We start from the raw sequence: 20,033 nt of genomic DNA on the forward strand, positions 1-20,033 counted from the left end.
TATACCTCAAGGAGGAGGGGATTAAAATTTAATTGTTATTTTTTCATTAAATATTCCTTCGTCCCAGGGGATCGCAGGGGCGAATTTACCCCATATGTTGTGATGCCAATTGGTCTCAGGGAAAACAAATTAACATAATAATTTTAGCTTTTTTTCAGAGACAACACGACTCCTGTCTCCAGTTCAGGTGTGGTTTGCAATTAAGGTCCATTCACTTCAATGGAACTGAGCAGCAAAACCCTGCCCAAGCTGGAGACAAGAGTGGGGCTGTCTCTGGAAGAAAGTGGCCATGTTTTTGTAGTGCTGGATAACCCCTTTAAAAGCTGAAAATAATGCTAGGGCTACCTTTCACCCATTTACCAAGCCCTAGATACTAATAAAGCAAGTACAAAACAAATGAATATTGTTGCTAAAATGGAGATTTCTGCAAACAGCAAAAGGACTGTGCAGACCATAGTTACTTTGTAAAAACTGGCTCCTGAGCTGGGCCTCACCAACAACTGGGGGGCCCCTCACTTGTGAGGCCCGCCTCACAGTTTGGGAATCACTGGTCTACATTGTGCTCCGCTTCAGCCCTCTCACTAGTCTGTTTTTCCAAATTCACTTAACTCGCAATGTAAAAAGAAGAAGTTGATCCACACTGGAGCTGCTATCTGGTACACGGTTTACAGACAATTAAGCTGTAAATCTATAACATAGCTTGGCATGCTTACAACCCTGTGGTACAAACCGTTTAGGTTGTAAATAATAGAATATTTCTTAGGAAATGTTGAACACTTCCTGAAAAGGACAGTAAGGTCAGAGAGAGCAGTCAGCGGAGGTTCAGAATCAAGTCTTCACAAACACCGTCCTCTTCTGCCATGAGATCTGTCATCTTTCAGCTTCTTGCAGCCTATGCTGTTTACTCCTCATCAGAAAGAGGTAAGCAGTATTATTGGTATACGGTAACAATATAAAGGAATAAACTAGGTGTATTTCATCCTTTGTCCAGGATTTCTTTTTAAAAAAGCTACTTTCTTCAGTTTGTGATTGGAAATTCAGCTAAGGTTGCCTTTACACAGAGAGGTTTATCTGACAGATTTCTTAAGCCAAAGCCAGGAACAGACTATAAACAGAGAACTGGTCAAAAAGGAAAGACTGAGATTTCTCCTCTTTTCAAACCTATTCCTGGCTTTGGCTTTAAAAATCTGTCAGATAAATCTCTGTTAAAAGGCACCCTCACATATCTGACAGGTTTTTGTTTATATCTCTGTCAGATATCTGTGAGTGTAAAAGGACCCTTAGTCCTATTGAAGTGAATGGAGTTCAGTTGTTATACCACCTACAAGATGAGGACAAGTGTGATGCTGTTTTTGGAAGAAAGCAGATGATGTTGGCAGAATAAGACCCCCTGGTCCATCTATGCAGCCCTTTTTGTATTTAACTTAGGATAGATATATGTTTATGCCAGGCAGGTTTACATTCTGTTATTGTAGATTTACACTCACCGGCCACTTTATTAAGTACACCATGCTAGTAACGGGTGGTCTTCTGCTGCTGTAGCCCATCTGCCTCAAAGTTGGAGGTACTGTGCATTCAGAGATGCTCTTCTGCCTACCTTGGTTGTAACGGTTGGCTATTTGAGTCACTGTTGCCTTTCTATCAGCTCGAACCAGTCTGCCCATTCTCCTCTGACCTCTGGCATCAACAAGGCATTTCCGCCCACAGAACTGCCGCTCACTGGATGTTTTTTCTATTTCGGACCATTCTCTGTAAACCCTAGAGATGGTTGTGCGTGAAAATCCCAGTAGATCAGCAGTTTCTGAAATACTCAGACCAGCCCTTCTGGCACCAACAACCATGCCACGTTCAAAGGCACTCAAATCACCTTTCTTCCCCATACTGATGCTCGGTGTGAACTGCAGGAGATTGTCTTGACCATGTCTACATGCCTAAATTCACTGAGTTGCCGCCATGGGATTGGCTGATTAGAAATTAATTGGTGCAGTTGGACAGGTGTACCTAATAAAGTGGCCGGTGAGTGTACATACTGCATCTGCTGGAAGTTTGTTCCAAGCATCTACTACTCATTCAGTAAAGTAATATTTTCTTGTGTTGTTTTTGACCTTTTCCCCAGCTAACCTCTCGCTGTGTTCCCTTATTCTTTTTTTATTAAAAACAATTCCCTCTTGAACCCTATTAAAGGCCCTATTACACAAAACGATTATCGTCTGTATTCGGCCGATAATCGTCTTGTGTAATAGAAGACAGCGATCAGCCGACATGAATGATGTCGACTGATCGTTGTCTGTCGTCTTTCACCATGTTGAAAGACAAACGACTAAAATAGCAACGATCTGGCGCTCCGCATAATAGGAGCAGCAGCAGCAGACCGCTGCTATCTTCTATGGGCTGCCCGGAGGATCTAGGGATCACCTGGGCGGCCCCTCCGGCTCTTGACCGATCGCTGCCGACGCGTATAATAGCGCCAGCAGCGAGGGGGGGTACGAGGAGAAAGCTGGCGATGACAATGCTCGTTTGCTTCTCTGCATCACCCCTTGTAATAGGGGCTTTAGTCCTATAACATATATAAAGGTTCCCATCATTTCTCCCTTTTTCATCTTTCCTCCAGGTCTTTCCTTTATGCCTGACACCCTCCACCATTTATGTAGCCCGTCTTTGGACCCGTTCTATTTTATCAATATCTTTATGTAGGTGAGGTCTCCAGAACTGGACACAGTATTCCAGATGTGATGTCACTAGAGCTCTATACAGCGGGATCACAATCTCCCTCATCCTACTGGTTATACCTCTAGCTATACAGCCCAGCATACGATTATATATACACCCCAGCATACCATTATATATATACAGCCCAGCATACGATTAGCTTTTCCTACCATCTGGCTGTACTGGTCACTCATTTTAAGGCTGTCAGAAATCACTACCCCTAAATCCTTTTCTTCTGAAGTCTTTGCTTCTATTCTGAAGAACATGAATTCAAAATTGATTCATCTTTTTCTTAGGTTATTTCTGGCACTTGACAGACTTGCACCTTGACCCAAACTACACAGTGACCAGTGACCCTGGTAAAGTATGTCCATCTGCAGGTGATCGGCCAGTTACAGATGCAGGAGAATGGGGGAATTATCTGTGTGATTCTCCAAGTTCCCTCATTAACTCATCTATATATGCAATGAAAACAATTTTGCCTGATCCGGACTTCATACTGTGGACTGGGTGAGTACAAAGTGCATGCATTCTGAGATACGAGACTTCCCCTAATCAATGATCTCATTCTGATATTACTCACTTATGTGTTGACATCTGCTGTTTTTGAGATACCGGTTTACCAGGTTTCTGTTAAATAATAGCCACTTAACGCTGTATTAGGCTTGGTTCACACTACATTTTTTCTTATCCTTTTTTTTTTCATATGCTATTGCAAAAAAATGGCTGAAAAACGGATGCTTTTGTGTGCATCCGTTTTGATCCATCTTTCCATTAAGTTTCATTATAAAAAAAAAACAAGCTGCTCAGCCAATTACTAGCCAAGACGGGACAGCGCTTCGACCCAAGATTGGCTAAACAGCCTGTCCTGCAGCCTTCTACCAGTGTTCTCTCTGCACCGCTGACACTTCTTGCCCTATCTCTTCAATGACAGGTAGCTTAGCCAATCACTGGCCGTGCTGTCTCCTCTCGGGCGATGATTGGCCAAGCAGCCTCTCATTAAAGAGACGGGACCAGAAGTGTCAGCGGTGCAGAGAGAACACTGGCAGAAGGCTGCAGGACACCGGGGGAGCATAGGTAAGTATAAATGTTATTATTTTTAAGGGCTGCACGGATATTGTTAATAATATATATATATAAATATATATATATATATATATACATATATATATTCCTTAATGCACGATTATCATGCCGAGTAGAGGCTTGGCGCTCGCTTACTTTGAAAAGTCCCCCTTACACAGAGCAATGAACAAAGTGGTGAGCGGTCGATGACTTTTAATTCTGCTGAAGGACAACAATCAGCCGGTGATCAGGTCCTTGGCTGATCATTGCCTTTATTACACAGAGCGATATCTGCCCAAATCGGCCGGATTAAGCAGATAATTTTCCCTAACAAAATAGCATTTGGAAACATTGAACTGCAGATGAACAGTTCATAAGTAATGGCAAGTAATAGTGCCTCCTGTAGCCAGATACAATGCCGCTTGTATCCAGATATTCCCAATGTAGCCAAATATGCCTTCTTTAGTCACATATGCCCCCTGCAGCCAGGTATGCCCCATGTCTGATACAGTGCCCCCTGTAGCCAGGTATACCCCCTTGTAGCCAAATATGCTCTATGCAGCCAAGTATGCCCCCTGTAGCCAGATACAATGCCTCCCTCTGCAGCCATGTATGTCCCCTATTGTTAGCTATTCTTTATGTAGTCAGGTATACCCCTTGTTGATAGATATGCCCCTAGTTATAGGATATAATACCACCTGTATCAAAATAAGACATCTGTAGGCATATATGTTTTTTCCGGTCAGATACAATGTCCCCCTGTAGCCTGTAATGTCCCCCCTGTAGCCAGGTATGTGCCCTGTCTCCCAGCTGTCGGATACAATGACGCCTCATAGCAAGATAAGCCCTCTGTAGGCAAGAATGCAACCTGCAACCAGATACAATGCCCCCTGTAGCCAGGAATGCCCCTTGCAGCCAGATACAGTGTCCCTTGCAGCCAGGTATGCTTCATGTAATCAGGTTGTTCCCTGCTGCCCGTCATGCCCTCTTTAGTCAGACATGCCCCTCCTAGCCAGGTATGTACCTGTAGCCATACCCAGTGCAGCCATATATTCCCACTGTAGCCAAATATGCCCCTTGTAGTTAAGTATAATGGCCCCTGTCACCAGGTATGCCCCTCGTAGTCAGTCATTTCCTAACATTGGTTGTAGAAACTGTATAGTTCAGATAACATTGTGCAGAAGAGGAGCCAGCCGTCATATTGGAGTCCAGTATCATCCAGCCCCATATCCTTCATATACTTGTTTCCAGCAAACCCAACATCTTCATGATTGCTGAAGGTCTGACCCTGAAGAAGGGGATTCTTTATCAGTACTGGTCAAGGCAGGGGTGGCAATCAGAAGAGGAATTTAGTTCAAAACGCAAGGGCATAATGCAAAGGTAGATGGGCGGATGGGCTTAGCAGGAATACAGACAGAGCTTAATGGTGGATGGGAATCTTGGGGGGTCCTGTCATTTCCCGCTTGCCTATTCCAAGGTTCATCAATCAACAACAAAAGCAGATGGGAATAGCAACGTGTGTAGTGTGTCCTGCTGACTGTTACGTGTAGCGCGTGTGCTAGCTGTGTTGTGGATAGTATATGTCCATTGTGTTTTTAAAAAATTTAAAATGTCTAGGATACCAGCCCTTTCTTCTGGGTGCCTTACTTAGTCTGGCCTCTCCCCACTGACCTGTCTGGCACGGATGACTCCGCCAGGAGTATTACTCCCACCAGCTTAGCTTATTGGATCACCAAGCTCCCTCACCACATCAAGGTGAAGGAACCATGAGGGAGCCCCTCCACCCTAACCTGATTACCTATCCCAACCATTAATTTACCTGTCCTTTGCTATAATGTAGGCCCCCAACGGCACCCTTTCAAGCACAGGCCCGCCCCAGCCCCCTAGCGTGGGCACTCCCAGTTTTCTTCCCAGCCCAGTCCCCTAACGTGGACCCTCCCAGCACCCCTTAGGCCCCGTTCCCACAGAGCAAAGGTAGTGGAATTCTGCGAGCGGGAGGCTAACGGCATTCCGCGGCGGACAATTCCGTCACGGAATGCCGTTAGCCTCCCACTCATAATGGGAGTCTATGGCAGGCGCGCGCTCTTGCTCTGTACGCGCTGAAGAATGAACATGTTCATTTTTCAGCGCGTACAGAGCGGGAGCGCACGCCTCCCATAGACTCCCATTATGAGCAAGAAGCTAACGGCATTCCGCGGCGGACAATTCCGTAGCGGAATTCCGCTAGCTTTGCTCAGTGGGAACGGGGCCTTATAGCCCATGCCCACTCCAGCCCCCTAAAGCAGACCCTCTCGGCGCCCTTCCCAGCCACTTACCCTCCCGGGGCCCTTTCCAGACCCCTAAAATGGAGGGCCACAGACTATAGTGGACTGGCAAAACTCGCTAAATGTGAATGCACCCTAAAGGGGTTTTCCGATTTAAACTTACTTGTCCTCTATCCACTGGATAGGGGACAAGTATAAGATTGCGGGGGGTCTGACCTCCGTGCCCTCTAGGGATCTCTAGATTGGTGTCCCGGCTCCTTTATGATTGGGGCTGCAGGTCGGCTCGCAGCTCCATTCATTCTCCAAGATGCCGCTGGCGAGAACCAAGCACAGCACTCAACTCTTTCCAGCGGCTCCATAGAGAATGAATACAGCTGCAGGTCATGCACCAACCCCCGGCTCTATGCATAACAAAGGAGCTGGGGCACTAATCTACAGATTCATAACAAAGGAGCTGGGGCACCATCTAGAGATCCCGTAGATAGGGGAGCAGTTTTATTTTTTAATCAAAATTGTTTTTATTGAAGGTATTTTTTTTTAACAACAAACAAAAACTCCCCAGAGGGCATACCCTCCGACCCATACCCTCCCTAACCCTCCCCCCCACCCCCCAGTCCTTCCAGTTCCACAGTCCTTGTGAACATATAAAGAGCAACAGTCCACAAATCTTGACATCATTCCACCGCATGAGTGTTTCCGGATATAAACTGAATTGAGAAAACCATTAAAGGCAAAATACAAAAGAGAGGCCTGACTAGGCCAAGCCCTGTACACCTTCGCCGACAAGCAGGAATAAGATACTGACAATGATGATATAGACCGTCCCTCCTACCCGTACATCATATGTCCCAACTTATGTGCGAGAACCTGGAGACACTAGTTCAGGGATAGCCATCCATCTTCCCCAGAGTTTTTTAAACTCTTTGTTAGCTTTTCTCATATTGCGTACCTCTCCATGTCAATCAACCAATTAACCTTTCCCACAAATTCCGATACCGAAGGAGGGGTCTCGTCTAGCCAATGCTGTGCAATGAGCTTACGCGCCATGAACAAAATACGGGCTACTGCAGTTTGTACTACAACATGTAGTGCTAAGTCTTCTACATATCCTAATATATAAACCAGTGGAGATTGTTGCAATTCCACTGAGTATGCTTTTTGTATGGTCGACGCCACCCCTCTCCAATAGCGGAACAGCTTGGGACACCGCCAAAACATGTGCAATAAACCCCCTTCATGTACATGACATCGCGGGCACATAGGTGTGTCCCGGACATTTATGCGGAAGAGAAACTGTGGTGTGCGATACACACGGTGTAACAGGCGGTGTTGTTCCCCTAAGGACAGTTTAGGTGTCATTTCCATTATCTCCTTCCATTGGCCTTCTTCTAAATGGCCAATATCTGCCTCCCATTTTTCCCGCAACATAAGTGGAAATCTATCTAGGTGCTTAGATATAATGTGTCTGTATAGGCAGGAGATAAGTCCCTTAGTGGACTCTGACTCCCCTACAATATTCATTGGTGGCAGATATTGTACTCCCGATACAAGTAGTTCCCCTTCCGCTTCACATGCATGACGTAATTGTAAATACTTGTAAAATTCAGTGTGGGGTAGCACAAATTGACTTTGCAGTTGGTCAAACCGTTTCAGCTGTCTACCATCATACAATTGCATTACTTTCCTAGTTCCCGTGTCTCTCCAGGCGGAAAACCCCTCCAGGAAGTATAATTCTCCCAACCATGGAGTATCCCATATGGATGTATACGGTGTATATCCCGTAATGCCATGTAGGTCTCTAATTTTCCATATTTTGTGTATAAGCAGTAAGGTTGGTATCGGAGGATTGAGCAGTAACATCCTTTTGGCCTCTAGAGTTTCGAACAGAGAGTCTGACTGTAGGTGGTGTCCAATCAATGCTTTGTTCTGGTCACCCCCGTCACCCACATCCCATCCCTTAAGGTGCTGTAATTGGGCCGCAAGGAAGTACATGGCTGCATTAGGAATAGCGAGACCCCCATCCTCCTTAGCTCTTTGTAATGTTTTTAATTTAATACGTGGATGCTGGGAACCCCATATCAATGCGCGGAGGAGAGAGTGAATCTTATGGAAAAGGCGAGAGGGAAGCCATACAGGAGAGTTATGTAAAATATATAATAGTTGTGGCATCCATATCATCTTCACCAGATTTGCTCTACCCACCACCGACAACGGTAATTTACGCCAGACCGCCAGTTTCTGCTGAAATTTACACATCAGGGGTGTCATGTTCAATTTTTCATATGCTCTAACCTCTCTAGAGATAAAAACTCCCAGATACTTGAATGTGCTAACACACCTCAACGGGATGGCCGGATCTAACTGCAGAGTATCATTTGAATCTATGGGCATAATGACTGATTTATCCCAATTTATAGTAAGGCCCAAATATGCCCCGAATTCATTTATGGTGGTCATAGCGATAGAAAGGGAGGCGGAGGAGTCATTAAGGTAGAGTAATAAATCGTCGGCATATAACGCCAATTTATCCTCCCTCGCGCCCCTCCTAAAGCCAATCACCCCAGTATGCGAGCGCAGCAAGGAAGCTAGGGGCTCTTTAGCCAGCGCAAACAGCAGCGGGGAGATCGGGCATCCCTGCCGCGTCCCCCGATGAAGTGGAAAGGTTGGGGATAGCCCACCATTTATCCGCAGATGAGCCACTGGGGCCGAGTATAGTAGTTGTATAGATGACAGAAATACTGGTCCAAACCCCATCTTCTCCAAGACCGCCCACAAGTATGGCCATTCGACGCTGTCAAATGCCTTGACAGCGCCCAATGAGCAAACCACACGAGCCCCCGGATTATCCACTGGTATCTGTAAATTGAGGTGTAATCTACGTATGTTCAGAGCCGTAGATCTAGCAGGGATAAATCCCGTCTGATCGGGGTGTATCAAAGATAAAAAAAAAAAAACCAGAGAGACGAGTGGCCAGAGCTTTAGCTATGATTTTAATATCAACTGGAAGTAAGGAAATGGGCCTATAGGAGTCAGGAATCAAAGGATCTCTCCCAGGTTTTGGGAAGACCACTATTATTGCCTCCTGCATAGACACTGGCAGGGTGCCTGATTGCAATGAGGCTTTCCATAGTTCTAGAAATTTGGGGAGTAGGGGTTTCCCAACTAATTTATACAGTTCGGCCGGGAGCCCGTCTGATCCTGGTGCCTTGTAGTTATGTAGGGAAGTCACCGCCGCCTCTAGTTCTTCTAAGGATAATGGTGTGTCTAAAAAGTCTTGTTGTTCTAAAGTGAGAGTCGGTAATGATATGCCACCCAAAAACTGCATCAGGATGAGAGGAGTATAACGTTAGATAATAGCGTCTAAACACCTCCAATATGTCCGTCAGTGTCGTCACTACATCCCCCTCCTGACTTTGAATGCTCGTGATATACAAAGGATTCCGTTGGGCATTGGCAACCACTGCCAGGATGTGTCCCGCCTTCTCCCCCTCAACAAAAAAGGAATGTTTAGCAAATGTGCGTTTTTGCGCTGTGGATTCCATGTCAAATATGTTAAGAGCCTTATGGGCCGCTTGAAGCCTCCGGGCGGTACCCTCTGTTGGTTGCAGAACATGCTGCTCCTCCCCCTCTCTTAAGCCCTTCAGCAAATCCCTCCGCAACTGTCCCCTTCTTCTCTTCACCCCCGTAATACGCTGGATAAAATTACCACGTAAGTATGCCTTCATGGCATCCCATTCCACCTGAAGAGACACGGAACCCCCATTTTAAAACAAAGTACTCATCCACCACTGGCATCACTGTAGCTGGGTCCAAAACGGTCAACCAATGCGGGTTCAGTCTCCACAGGCTCCTCCCGACCACCCCAGAACCAGGATGTGCGATTTGGATTCTCAAGGGTGAGTGATCTGAGAGGGTTCTAGGGAGATAGTCAACACAGGTTATATGGTTCAGCATATGGTTAGAACATATAGCTAAATCTATTCTGGATAGTGAGTGGTGTGTGGATGAGTAACAGGAATAACACCGCTCCCCCGGATGCCTCAGTCGCCAGACATCTGTTAACTCTATTAGCATTTTCCCCAAGGAAGTGGCACCAGCGGCTAGGTTCATCGAGCCCATACTATGTTTATCCATTGAGGGATCAATCACCATATTGAAATCCCCTACTATCAATAGAGAAACATCCGGGTGATCAGAGCCAAACTCCATCACTCTGTTCAAAACTGTACAGCTATACGGAGGCGGGACATACACCGTACTAAGAATGCATCTAACACCATAGATAATGCAATATAAACATATGAATCTACCATTTTGATCAGTTTTACTGTCCATGCATGTAAAGGGAATGTCTTTATGCACCAGTATGCTCACCCCTCTGGAGTATTGTGTATGTACAGAGTGCTAACTCCACTCCACCCAAGCACGCCTCAAGTATTGGGTAGTGTCCGCGGTCAAATGTGTTTCCTGTACGCACAGTACCACTGACTGGATGATACTGTCGTAGGAAATCAAACAGTGCGTATCGCTTGTCTGCATCTCCCAAGCCCTGCACATTCCATGAGATCACTGTAAGCTTACTAGCCATATTTATCACTTAACTCATAATTAAAAAATTGTAATGCTGCACAGTAGACATATCGTTGGACATATAAAACTTAGTTAATCTTAGAAGGTGAAAATCACATTTCCATACTAAGGACGGCCACTGGGTGGCAGAGGTGTACAGGTCTCGGAACATATCATGCAGAATAAGAAGTTTAAGGCACCATGTGGAACCAGACAGGTGGGGGAAAAAAAGAAAAAAACCCTAACTTTAAACATAACAGCACATTCCCCAGAAACAAAGTGATCTGCATCCAAAAAATCTGCAGACTAGGGCACCAGTTCTCCATAACCGTAACACAGCGAACAGACAGTCAGGTACAATGCTGTGAGTATGAAGCAGGGCAGGTCCCACTTAAAACAGGAGAAATGTAGTCCTGCGGGCAAGCAGAAGAATAAAAAGGAAAAAAAAAAGGGGTTCAATACGTAGAAATCAACTTGGCTCATATAGCGTTAATACTTTCCAGACACCCGGACATCCTCTGGGGGCACCAAAGCTTTAACTTGTGTAGTCAACTCCTGATCTCAGGCTGGAGCGTCTCGATTGCGCGGGCTGTGTCTTCCACGAAGATGTTGTTCTTCCTGATCCAGCCAGTGCGTCGCATCTCTTGGGGAAGTGAAGAAATGGGTGTCCCCTGCCGCCACAACCCGTAACTTGGCAGGGTACAGCATGGCATATGGCAACTGGAGACTACGCAGCCTCCTCTTCACCTCTAGGAACTGTGCACGCTGTTTCTGGACTTCTGCGGAGTGATCGGGGAAGAAGGATATTTTGCTTTCATTAATAGTAGCTTCTGGCAAATTCCGTGCAGCTTGCAATATGATGTCACAATCACGATAATGGAGTAACTTTAATAGTACTGCACGAGGTGGAGATCCAGGTGGGAGGGGTCGGGTGGGTACTCTGTGAGCCCTTTCAACAGCGTACATAGGGGATAGATTATCCTTCCCAAAAACTTCAGAAAGACAGTTCTCAAAATATTCTGTGGGGTTTGCACCCTCTATTCTCTCCAGCACTCCCACCAGTCTCACATTATTCCTTCTCAGACGATTCTCTAAGTCGTCCGTTTTCAGTAGTAGTTGACAGAGGAGTTGGTCATGCTTGCGGGAGGTTGTGGCAATTGGCACAACCTTGTCTTCCAGGTCTCCCACTCTGTGTTCCACCTCCGTGGTTCTGTCACTCACTTTACGTAAATCTTGGCGGAGGAACCCCACTTCTCCCTGCAAGCTGCCCACTTGTTGTGTAAGAGAAGAAATAGCAACATTACATTTGGTGATAGAGGAGTTACATTGTGAGACTGCCAGCAAAATGTCTCTCAGTGTGGGTTCCTGTGCATATACTGCCTCTGAGACAGGTGGTGGGGCACTGCTCTGCTTCCCCTGCCTCAGCATCTGTGCATTCCTCCTCTCCCTCCTTATCACTGCAGCCCTCCGTTATGTCTGCCTCTGAAGGTGCAGTCTCTATGGGGCTCTCCTCTATTTCCTCCCCCTCCACTGTATCATACCGGACACATCCATTGCCCATCCGTGGGGTCGGCGGTTTCTGGAACTCCGCCAGCCTGGCAGCAGTCCCTGCAGTAAGCTGCCTTGTACTGCGTGGTGTGTGAGGCGGCGGGTCGGCGCCATCTTGGATTTCTCGTCCGCCCGCTCCCGCCGTTGATTTTGTCCTTTTAGTGGTCCCTCCAGCCATCTGCCCGGTACCGGAATGCTCCACGGGGTTCCCACGCACCCCCGGGAGTGTTTTCTGTGAGAATAGTGGCCCGCAGGAGTAGTAGATTGCCGGTATTCAGTGAGACCTGCGGGAGCTCTCAAGACTCGCGCCCGCTCACATGTCCGGCTAGGCTCCGCCCCCCCCCCCCCTTTTAAATACCTTTAACATAAACCAGGCAGCAAGTGGCCTCTATGCTTTTCATTGCCAGGGCTAAATTTTATTCCCAGTCTGGCCCTGGTCACAAATATGATCAAAAATACGATTTCACCTTTCTTTGTCCATTTTGATTTCAGGGATGATACCCCACATGTACCTAATGAAAAACTTGGCGAGAAGGCTGTGTTAGATATAGTGGAATGGCTGACAACACGAATCGTAGAAGTATTTCCAAGTAAGTTGCCAAGAATGATTGACTGCAAATCCTTGTCATTGTTTTCTATCTACCGTAAAGAGTAGGAATAATGCTAATAATAATGTACACAGATATGTGCGGGGTTTAACATGGAAATTGACAAACTCCGAAGATCTCCAGGCAGTTCAATTTAAAGGGGGGCTTGGGCACAAGGAGTCTTGTTGGGTATGTTCAAATGGGGAAGATATGCGGTGTGGGTGAAAGAAGACATATGCCCATCAAGTTAAACCATGGAAGGGGATATATGAAGGGAAGGGGGTGGGGAAGGGAAGGCTTTATTGTGGATTTTACTCATTAAGGGTACGTTCACACTTACTGGATCCGCAGCAGATTTCATTTAATGTAACTGAACACAGCAACAAATCTGCACCATCAAATCTGCTGCGGATCTGCTGCAGATCCTGTAGGTGTGAACGCACCCTAAAGGGTTTTTCTTATAGTACTGGCCTCAGCATGCTTCACCCCTGATAAACAGAAAATAAAAGAGCAACAAAATATGTGTTGCCTCCAGTTCTTCGACTCCTCCAGTGTGTAGCTTCTCCAGCCCAAATGCAAAGTTTAAAGTATCAGTTGCCCTGGTCAACTGACTAGCTGACCCAATAAAGGCATGGTAGAGAAGGCACCGAACCAAACCAAGTAAGAGCCGTCCCGGATCGTCTGTTACTCACAGACATACTACTGTTAAACAGTAGTTGACCCCCGTATGGCTCTAATGGCTCTTTCTTCACCAATGCCCATTATCTTGGTCAAATGTATCAGCAATTCTCCAGGTATATGTGAAAAACCTGGCTGGTGGGAGGGACTGTGATGGAGAGCTGAGGGAGAGCGATGCATTCTGGGAATTTGTAGTACTGAGTAACTGCTCAACCAGGAAGTACAGAACTAATGGGTTTTTGGTAGTCTCAGAACTGGGGCAGACAGGTAAGGAATGCTACATGCTTCTGCAGCGTGTTTAATTCTTTAACCTGATGTTGCCACAACTCCTCCCCCTGTTGTCGCGTAAACCCACGTCTGCCCAACATGCAGCGCACGCCATGGTGAAGGTGAGAATCTGCGCTTTCTACGTGGCGTACGTCACTGATGCAAGCTTCTTAAATGTCCCCATTAGTGTTCTAAAGTTCTTTTGATAGGTTGCATGTGTGTATGTGTGTGTATGTGTGTAAAAATATATATCCTCAATTCAAAAAAAGGTGAAATGTTAAAAGAAAATAAATAAAAACACAATGCAAGGATTTGCAAATCACAGAGACCCTATGAACTTTGCAAACCATTGCATCCAAACCTTTTTTTTTTAGAATTGGAGGTGTGTGTATATGTATGTATATATATATATATATATATATATATATATATATTTCTTTATTAACCATTAATACAGCCAGACAGTTATGTCCTTAACTAAAATATTTCTATTTTTTTCTCATTCAGCAACCAAAGTTTATGCCGCTTTAGGAAATCATGATTTTCACCCTAAAAACCAATTGCCCACACAAAATAATTCTATTTATTATCGGGTGTCAGAACTTTGGCAGTCATGGCTCAAGCAAGAATCCATACTCACTTTTCAAAAAGGTAAAATATTTTGCTTATTTATTAAAAAGACAAAGAAAATCTGTTACATTAAAAACATGTAATTTCCTCTCCTTCCTTCTCTCTCTAGGAGCATTTTACAGTGAAGAAGCGGTGAAAATAGGAAATGTGGGACGTATTGTTGTCCTAAATACAAATTTATACTATGATTCCAACGACATCACGGCCAACATGGAGGATCCTAGTGACCAGTTTGCATGGTTAGAAAGCCAATTGTCAAATGCATATGAAAAGGGAGAAAAGGTAACTTTATACTTAATGCGGTAAAAGGCAAGTTAAAAAACTAACAAATGTAGACATGCCTTAAAGGGAATGTGTCATCAGAATATAAGTTTTTGTTTAAATAATGTTTTTATATTAAACATATTTTTTAAGAAGTTTTGGGTCACATTTCTTTCTAATTTTCCATCTATATTATGAAATAATACTGGTATCAAGAGGACAGACTCTGTCTATTGTCATCTATGTCCATGTGTCTTGCTGTAAAGCATGTCTCTAAATGCTGTTAAGAACAGTCCAGGCAATATAGCAATCCCCATAACAAAAACATTTCTGACTGTAAAAAATTAGAGTCAGAAAATAGAAACAGGCTTGAATTGAGGAACAATTTTTAGTATCTGATGCTAATCAGTAAAAGAAAATGTAGGTGACACATTCCATTCCTTTTAAAGCAGGTGACTTTTCAGGATAAGCTGTGGTGTGTGTACATAAAGATATCTGTCCATTATATATGTTATATGTGACATTTTCCTGAAGATTTTTACTCTGCAAGCTAAAACTGTAGTTTTCAGTTGTAACAGAACTGATGGGCTAATGTCTATGGGGGGCTTTAGGGGTAGTATGCTTGTTAATAGGAGAAGGAATTATTTTTGTCTGATAAGATATATTACAAACCTTGTTATGGTGCGTTTACACAGACAGATTTATCTGACAGATCTTTGAAGCCAAAATCAGGAACAGACTATAAACAGGGATCAGGTTATAAAGGAAAGACTGGGATCTATCCTCTTTTCAAATCCATTCCTGGCTTTGGCTTCCAAAATCTGTCAGATAAATCTTTCTGTGTAAACGCACCCTTAGATTCACTTGTTAACCTATTAGGTGTTTCACAGGAATTAGTGCAAAGTTAAGATACTTTCTTTTTATTATTGTGGTTTGATGTTTGATGTTGATAAGAAGTCAATAAGCAAATATTAAATTATATACTAAGGCTATGTTCCCACGCAGTATTTTGGTCAGTATTTTGCAACCAAAACTAGGAGTGGATTAAAAACACTGAGAGGCTATGTTCTCACACTGTTGAAATTAATGGCAAATAATTGCTGTTATTTTAAAACAGCTGTTTAAAAAAAAAAAAAAAAAAAAACAATATTTGCCATTAAATGATGGCCATCCACTCAATTTTAACAGTGTGAGAACATAGCCTTTTTGTGTTTTTAATCCACTCCTGGTTTTGGTTTCAAAATACTGGGCAAAAATACTGTGTGGAAACATAGCCTTAGGCCAGTTTCACACATAATGGAATCGCTGTGGAATTCACACTGCACAATCCGCTTCGATTCCCAAAACTCCTGGTTTCAGTAGATTTGTATACTCTATGCTGAATTTTCATCACGCTGCGAGTATGTAAACGCCATCCCCCTTAACCCACTCCGGCCTGCTTCCGTGGCTCCCGGCATCCTGACGTCCCGCTCAGCCTATTAGTGTGCTGTCCTTCCTCAGCCACTGATTGGCTGAGCGGGACGTCAGGGAGCCAGGAGCTTTAGCAGAAAGACCGGTAAAGTATGCACCAGGTCATGGCGGGTTGAGGGGGCGGCATTTACATACTCAGGGCGGGTTCAGACTACGGAATTCTCACAGATAAATTCCGCGGAATTCCGTCGCCTGTACATGCTCACGGCCGCGCCCCTTCCGCCGGCTCCATAGAAACCATTCTATGGGCCGGCTGATTCCGCATTACAATGAAAGAATTGACGTGACAATGGTGTCTGGAGAATGGTGTCTATTGAGCCGGCGGAAAGGCGCGCGTCCATGAGCGCGTACAGGCGACGGAATTCCGCTGAATTTATCCGCGAGAATCCCATAGTCTGAACCCGCCCTTATAGTGGAATGAAAATTCCGCTGCGAGTATGTAAACCTACTGAAACTGACAGTGTCGGAATTGGAGAGGATTTCGCTGCAAACTCACAGCGAGAAATCTTCTGCGATTCCATTATGTGTAAAGCTGGCCTTATGATGTTTTATTTTTTCTTTGTGGCATGTTTCCTCACGGTAGATGCATTTTGTGGAGTAATGTCAGTTTTTCCAAAATGCACCATAGCCCGTTATAATTTTTTTCAGCGAAAATAGAAAAAAAACATGTTACCAAATATGCATTTTTTTTTTAATTCCTTATGAGAAATCCTGGAATCACATGAGCAATGAATCAAATTACTTGTGATCACATTACAGGAAAACAGAAAAAAAAACATTTAGCACAAGAAAAGCATTATTTGTGATTCTCTTTCAAGCCAACCCCCTCCCCTCCAACAAAAAAACAGCATAACAGCCTTATGTTTCTAATTACAATTTAAGCACTCCAGAGTATCCCTTGAGGTTGTGTTCACACATTCAGGTTTTTTCATGCAATTATTTAATATAAAGCCAGGAAGATATCTGAAAAGGGGAGAAGTTTCAGATCTGTAATCAGTTTACCAATACCCTAGTAATCCAAGGTCACCAATGCAGCCTCAACTTCCGAGACAGACTCGTCTGCTGGTGACAGCCTGCTGAGCCAATCACTGACAGAGTCGTGATCGGCTGAGTGGGCTGTCACCCCCAGGCGAGCCGTCTCAGAAGTGGAAGTGGGGTGGCTTAGCCGGGGACCGGAAAATGACATAGGGGGACACAGAGGGAGCACGAAAAGGTAAGAATAGGCTGTTTGTTATATTCTGCACCAGGGAAGCATCATATTACTTTGAGCAGAAAACCTCTAGAAATAGTAAAAATCCATGGAAAAATCTATGACATCTGATGTGCAATTACACAATTAACTCTGAAGGTCGTATTCGTCTGCATATGGATAAGACCTGATAAAATGGGTTTAAGAAACATATATATTTACTCTTAATAATAAATACTTTGCAGGTTTACATTGTGGGTCATGTGCCTCCAGGATATTTTGAAAAGAAACGTGGCAAGCCTTGGTTCAGGGAGAAGTTCAACAAACGTTATGTAGAGATAATCCAGAAACATCACCAAGTGATACAGGGACAGTTTTTTGGACATCACCATACAGATTCTTTCAAAATGTTCTACAGTAACTCAGGTAATTATAGTATTTTTATCTAAGTATTATATTATTTTACATATTTACATATATTATTACAATTTTACTCAATTGATGGACATTTATTTTAATCCAGAGACAATATAGGCCAGATTCTGATGTAATGGATTACATGGTTGACCACAGGTGTAGCTAAAGGCTCATAGCCTTTGGGGAAGTGTTCAGCTCTGGCCTCCACTGGGAAACCTTTAGCTGCATTACTGGCAATGTTCTGTCTAGGCCATTGGCATCAAACTCAAGGACCTCAAGCTGCCTTAGATAAGTCATTGCAGAAGAACCTGCCAACTCAGCCAGTTACAAGCCTTTACAGTGTCCTGCCAGTACTGCCTACAGGATTAGGGGAGGATAGCTACATAGTGGATATGCAAATCAAGAGTCCGTGTAGTCTCAAAACACGGGATAGCCAGATATCTCTAGCCTGTTGCCACGGGGTGCCAACTAGCCAGAATCCTACTGCACACTGACGAGGGGCAGATACCCCGAAACGGCTGTCTGTGGATGGAAGCCTGCCTTGGCAAGCCCTTGTCATGATCGCAATACTCGTACCTTGAGTTAGACATTGACAAAGGGGGGCTACCCTGGTGTTTCCCTGTTTGTGTTCCAATACTCACAACCGAGTGGGACTTAGGGGGCTATTTATCAGGGTGGTGTGGTGCTCTCCCCATCATGGAGGCACCCCGTGGCAACAGGCTAGAGGTATCTGGCTATCCCGTGTTTTGAGACTTGCAACCGAGACTCCACGGACTCTTGTTTTGCATATTAAAATTTTGGGGGGCATCAGTGGAGACTCTTGATTACTTCATTGGAGTTTTTTTCACTGTTCTCTTTGAGTTCAGTTATTACTGTGTTTTGTTGGTCGATTTGTTATTGCCCCAACTAGCCAGAATCCTACTGCACACTGACGAGGGGCAAATACCCCGAAACGGCTGTCTGTGGGTGGAAGCCTGCCTTGGCAAGCCCTTGTAATGATCGCAATACTCGTACCTTGAGTTAGACATTGACAAAGGGGCCACCCTGGTGTTTCCCTGTTTGTGTTCCAATACTCGCAACCGAGTGGGACTTAAGGGGCTATTTATCAGGGTGGTGTGGTGCTCTCCCCATCATGGAGGCACCCCGTGGCAACAGGCTAGAGATATCTTGCTATCCCGTGTTTTGAGACTCACAACCGAGACTCCACGGACTCTTGTTTTGCATATTAAAATTTTTGGGGGCATCAGTGAAGACTCTTGATTGAGTATTTCAATAGAGTTTTTTTTCACTGTTCTCTTTGAGTTCAGTGATTACTGTGTTTTGTTGGTCTACATAGGGGATACCCTCTACTGGGGCCTACCTGCACTGAATGGCCTAACTACTATATGGGGGCTCAGATGAGACCCAACCACTATATAGAGACACAGAAGGTTATAACTATTATAAGGATGCGTGCACGGAGAGGCATATCCACTATATAGGATCACAGAGGGAAGCTAATTACTATATGGATAAACAGAGGAGGCCTAACTATTAGTTATTTATATTGTCCCCATACAATAGTTAGGCCGCCTTAGGGCATCCATATATTAGTTAGGTCTCCTCTGTGCTCCCATGTAGTAGATAGGCCTCTGTGTGCATGCATCCATATAGCAGTTAGGCCTCCTCTGTGCATTCATATAGTACTAAAGCCTCTCTGTGCCCCAATATAATAGTTAGGCCTATCTTTTCCCCATATATTATATGGGGGCATAGAGAGGTCTTGGTAATATATGGGGGCAAATAGAAAGGCATAACTATTATGTGGGAGCACAGAGGGGACCTAACTACTATATATATATATATATATATATATATATATATATATATATATATTGATAGTGGAAGCCTAACTACTATGTTGTGGCACAGAAAGGCCTAACTACTATATGGAGACACAGAAGAACCTAACTTCTGTTTTGATGGAAGGAGGGGCCTAACTTCTATTTAATGGCCCAAACTGGGCCTAAATACTGGGTGCACATAGTGGGCAATGTTACTGTGTGAAGCAACATAGATGGGGAGTTTATAAAGAGATGGTGCTGGGGTGCCTAAGATGATCAGAAAATTCTGTGGATGAATCATTGCCAGCAGATCATGCAGAAAAAGAGGAAAAGTGAGTGCCCCTTGTGATATACTTATAGAAAGCCCTTGTAAATCAACAGATGTACCTGCACTGTCATCACTAATATGGTGTGTGAAGCCTGTGTAAAATTGTTATCCATATGGGTCAGTTAATGGGTTATTTAATAACACAGCAGTGTGCAACGTTTCAGCTGTATAGAGCCTTTTTCAAGCAGTGATTCCCTTCAGCTGCCCACAGTAATCGAGCACCAATCT

At 44.4% G+C, this 20,033-nt stretch overlaps 1 protein-coding gene across 1 annotated transcript in view; it reads left to right on the forward strand.

The window, feature by feature from the left end:
* The first annotated feature begins 776 nt into the window (after window positions 1–776).
* Window positions 777–20,033, forward strand: part of SMPDL3B (sphingomyelin phosphodiesterase acid like 3B) — a 28,249-nt gene continuing 8,992 nt past the window's right edge. The window contains exons 1-6 of the mRNA XM_069971583.1: window positions 777–921; window positions 3,006–3,219; window positions 12,648–12,745; window positions 14,195–14,338; window positions 14,427–14,599; window positions 17,483–17,663. Coding sequence (XP_069827684.1) covers window positions 861–921; window positions 3,006–3,219; window positions 12,648–12,745; window positions 14,195–14,338; window positions 14,427–14,599; window positions 17,483–17,663 — 871 coding nt within the window. The 5' untranslated portion in view covers window positions 777–860. The remainder of the gene's footprint in view (window positions 922–3,005; window positions 3,220–12,647; window positions 12,746–14,194; window positions 14,339–14,426; window positions 14,600–17,482; window positions 17,664–20,033) is intronic.

Source organism: Dendropsophus ebraccatus, chromosome 5 (genome assembly GCF_027789765.1).
Source record: "Dendropsophus ebraccatus isolate aDenEbr1 chromosome 5, aDenEbr1.pat, whole genome shotgun sequence".
NCBI lineage: Eukaryota > Metazoa > Chordata > Amphibia > Anura > Hylidae > Dendropsophus > Dendropsophus ebraccatus.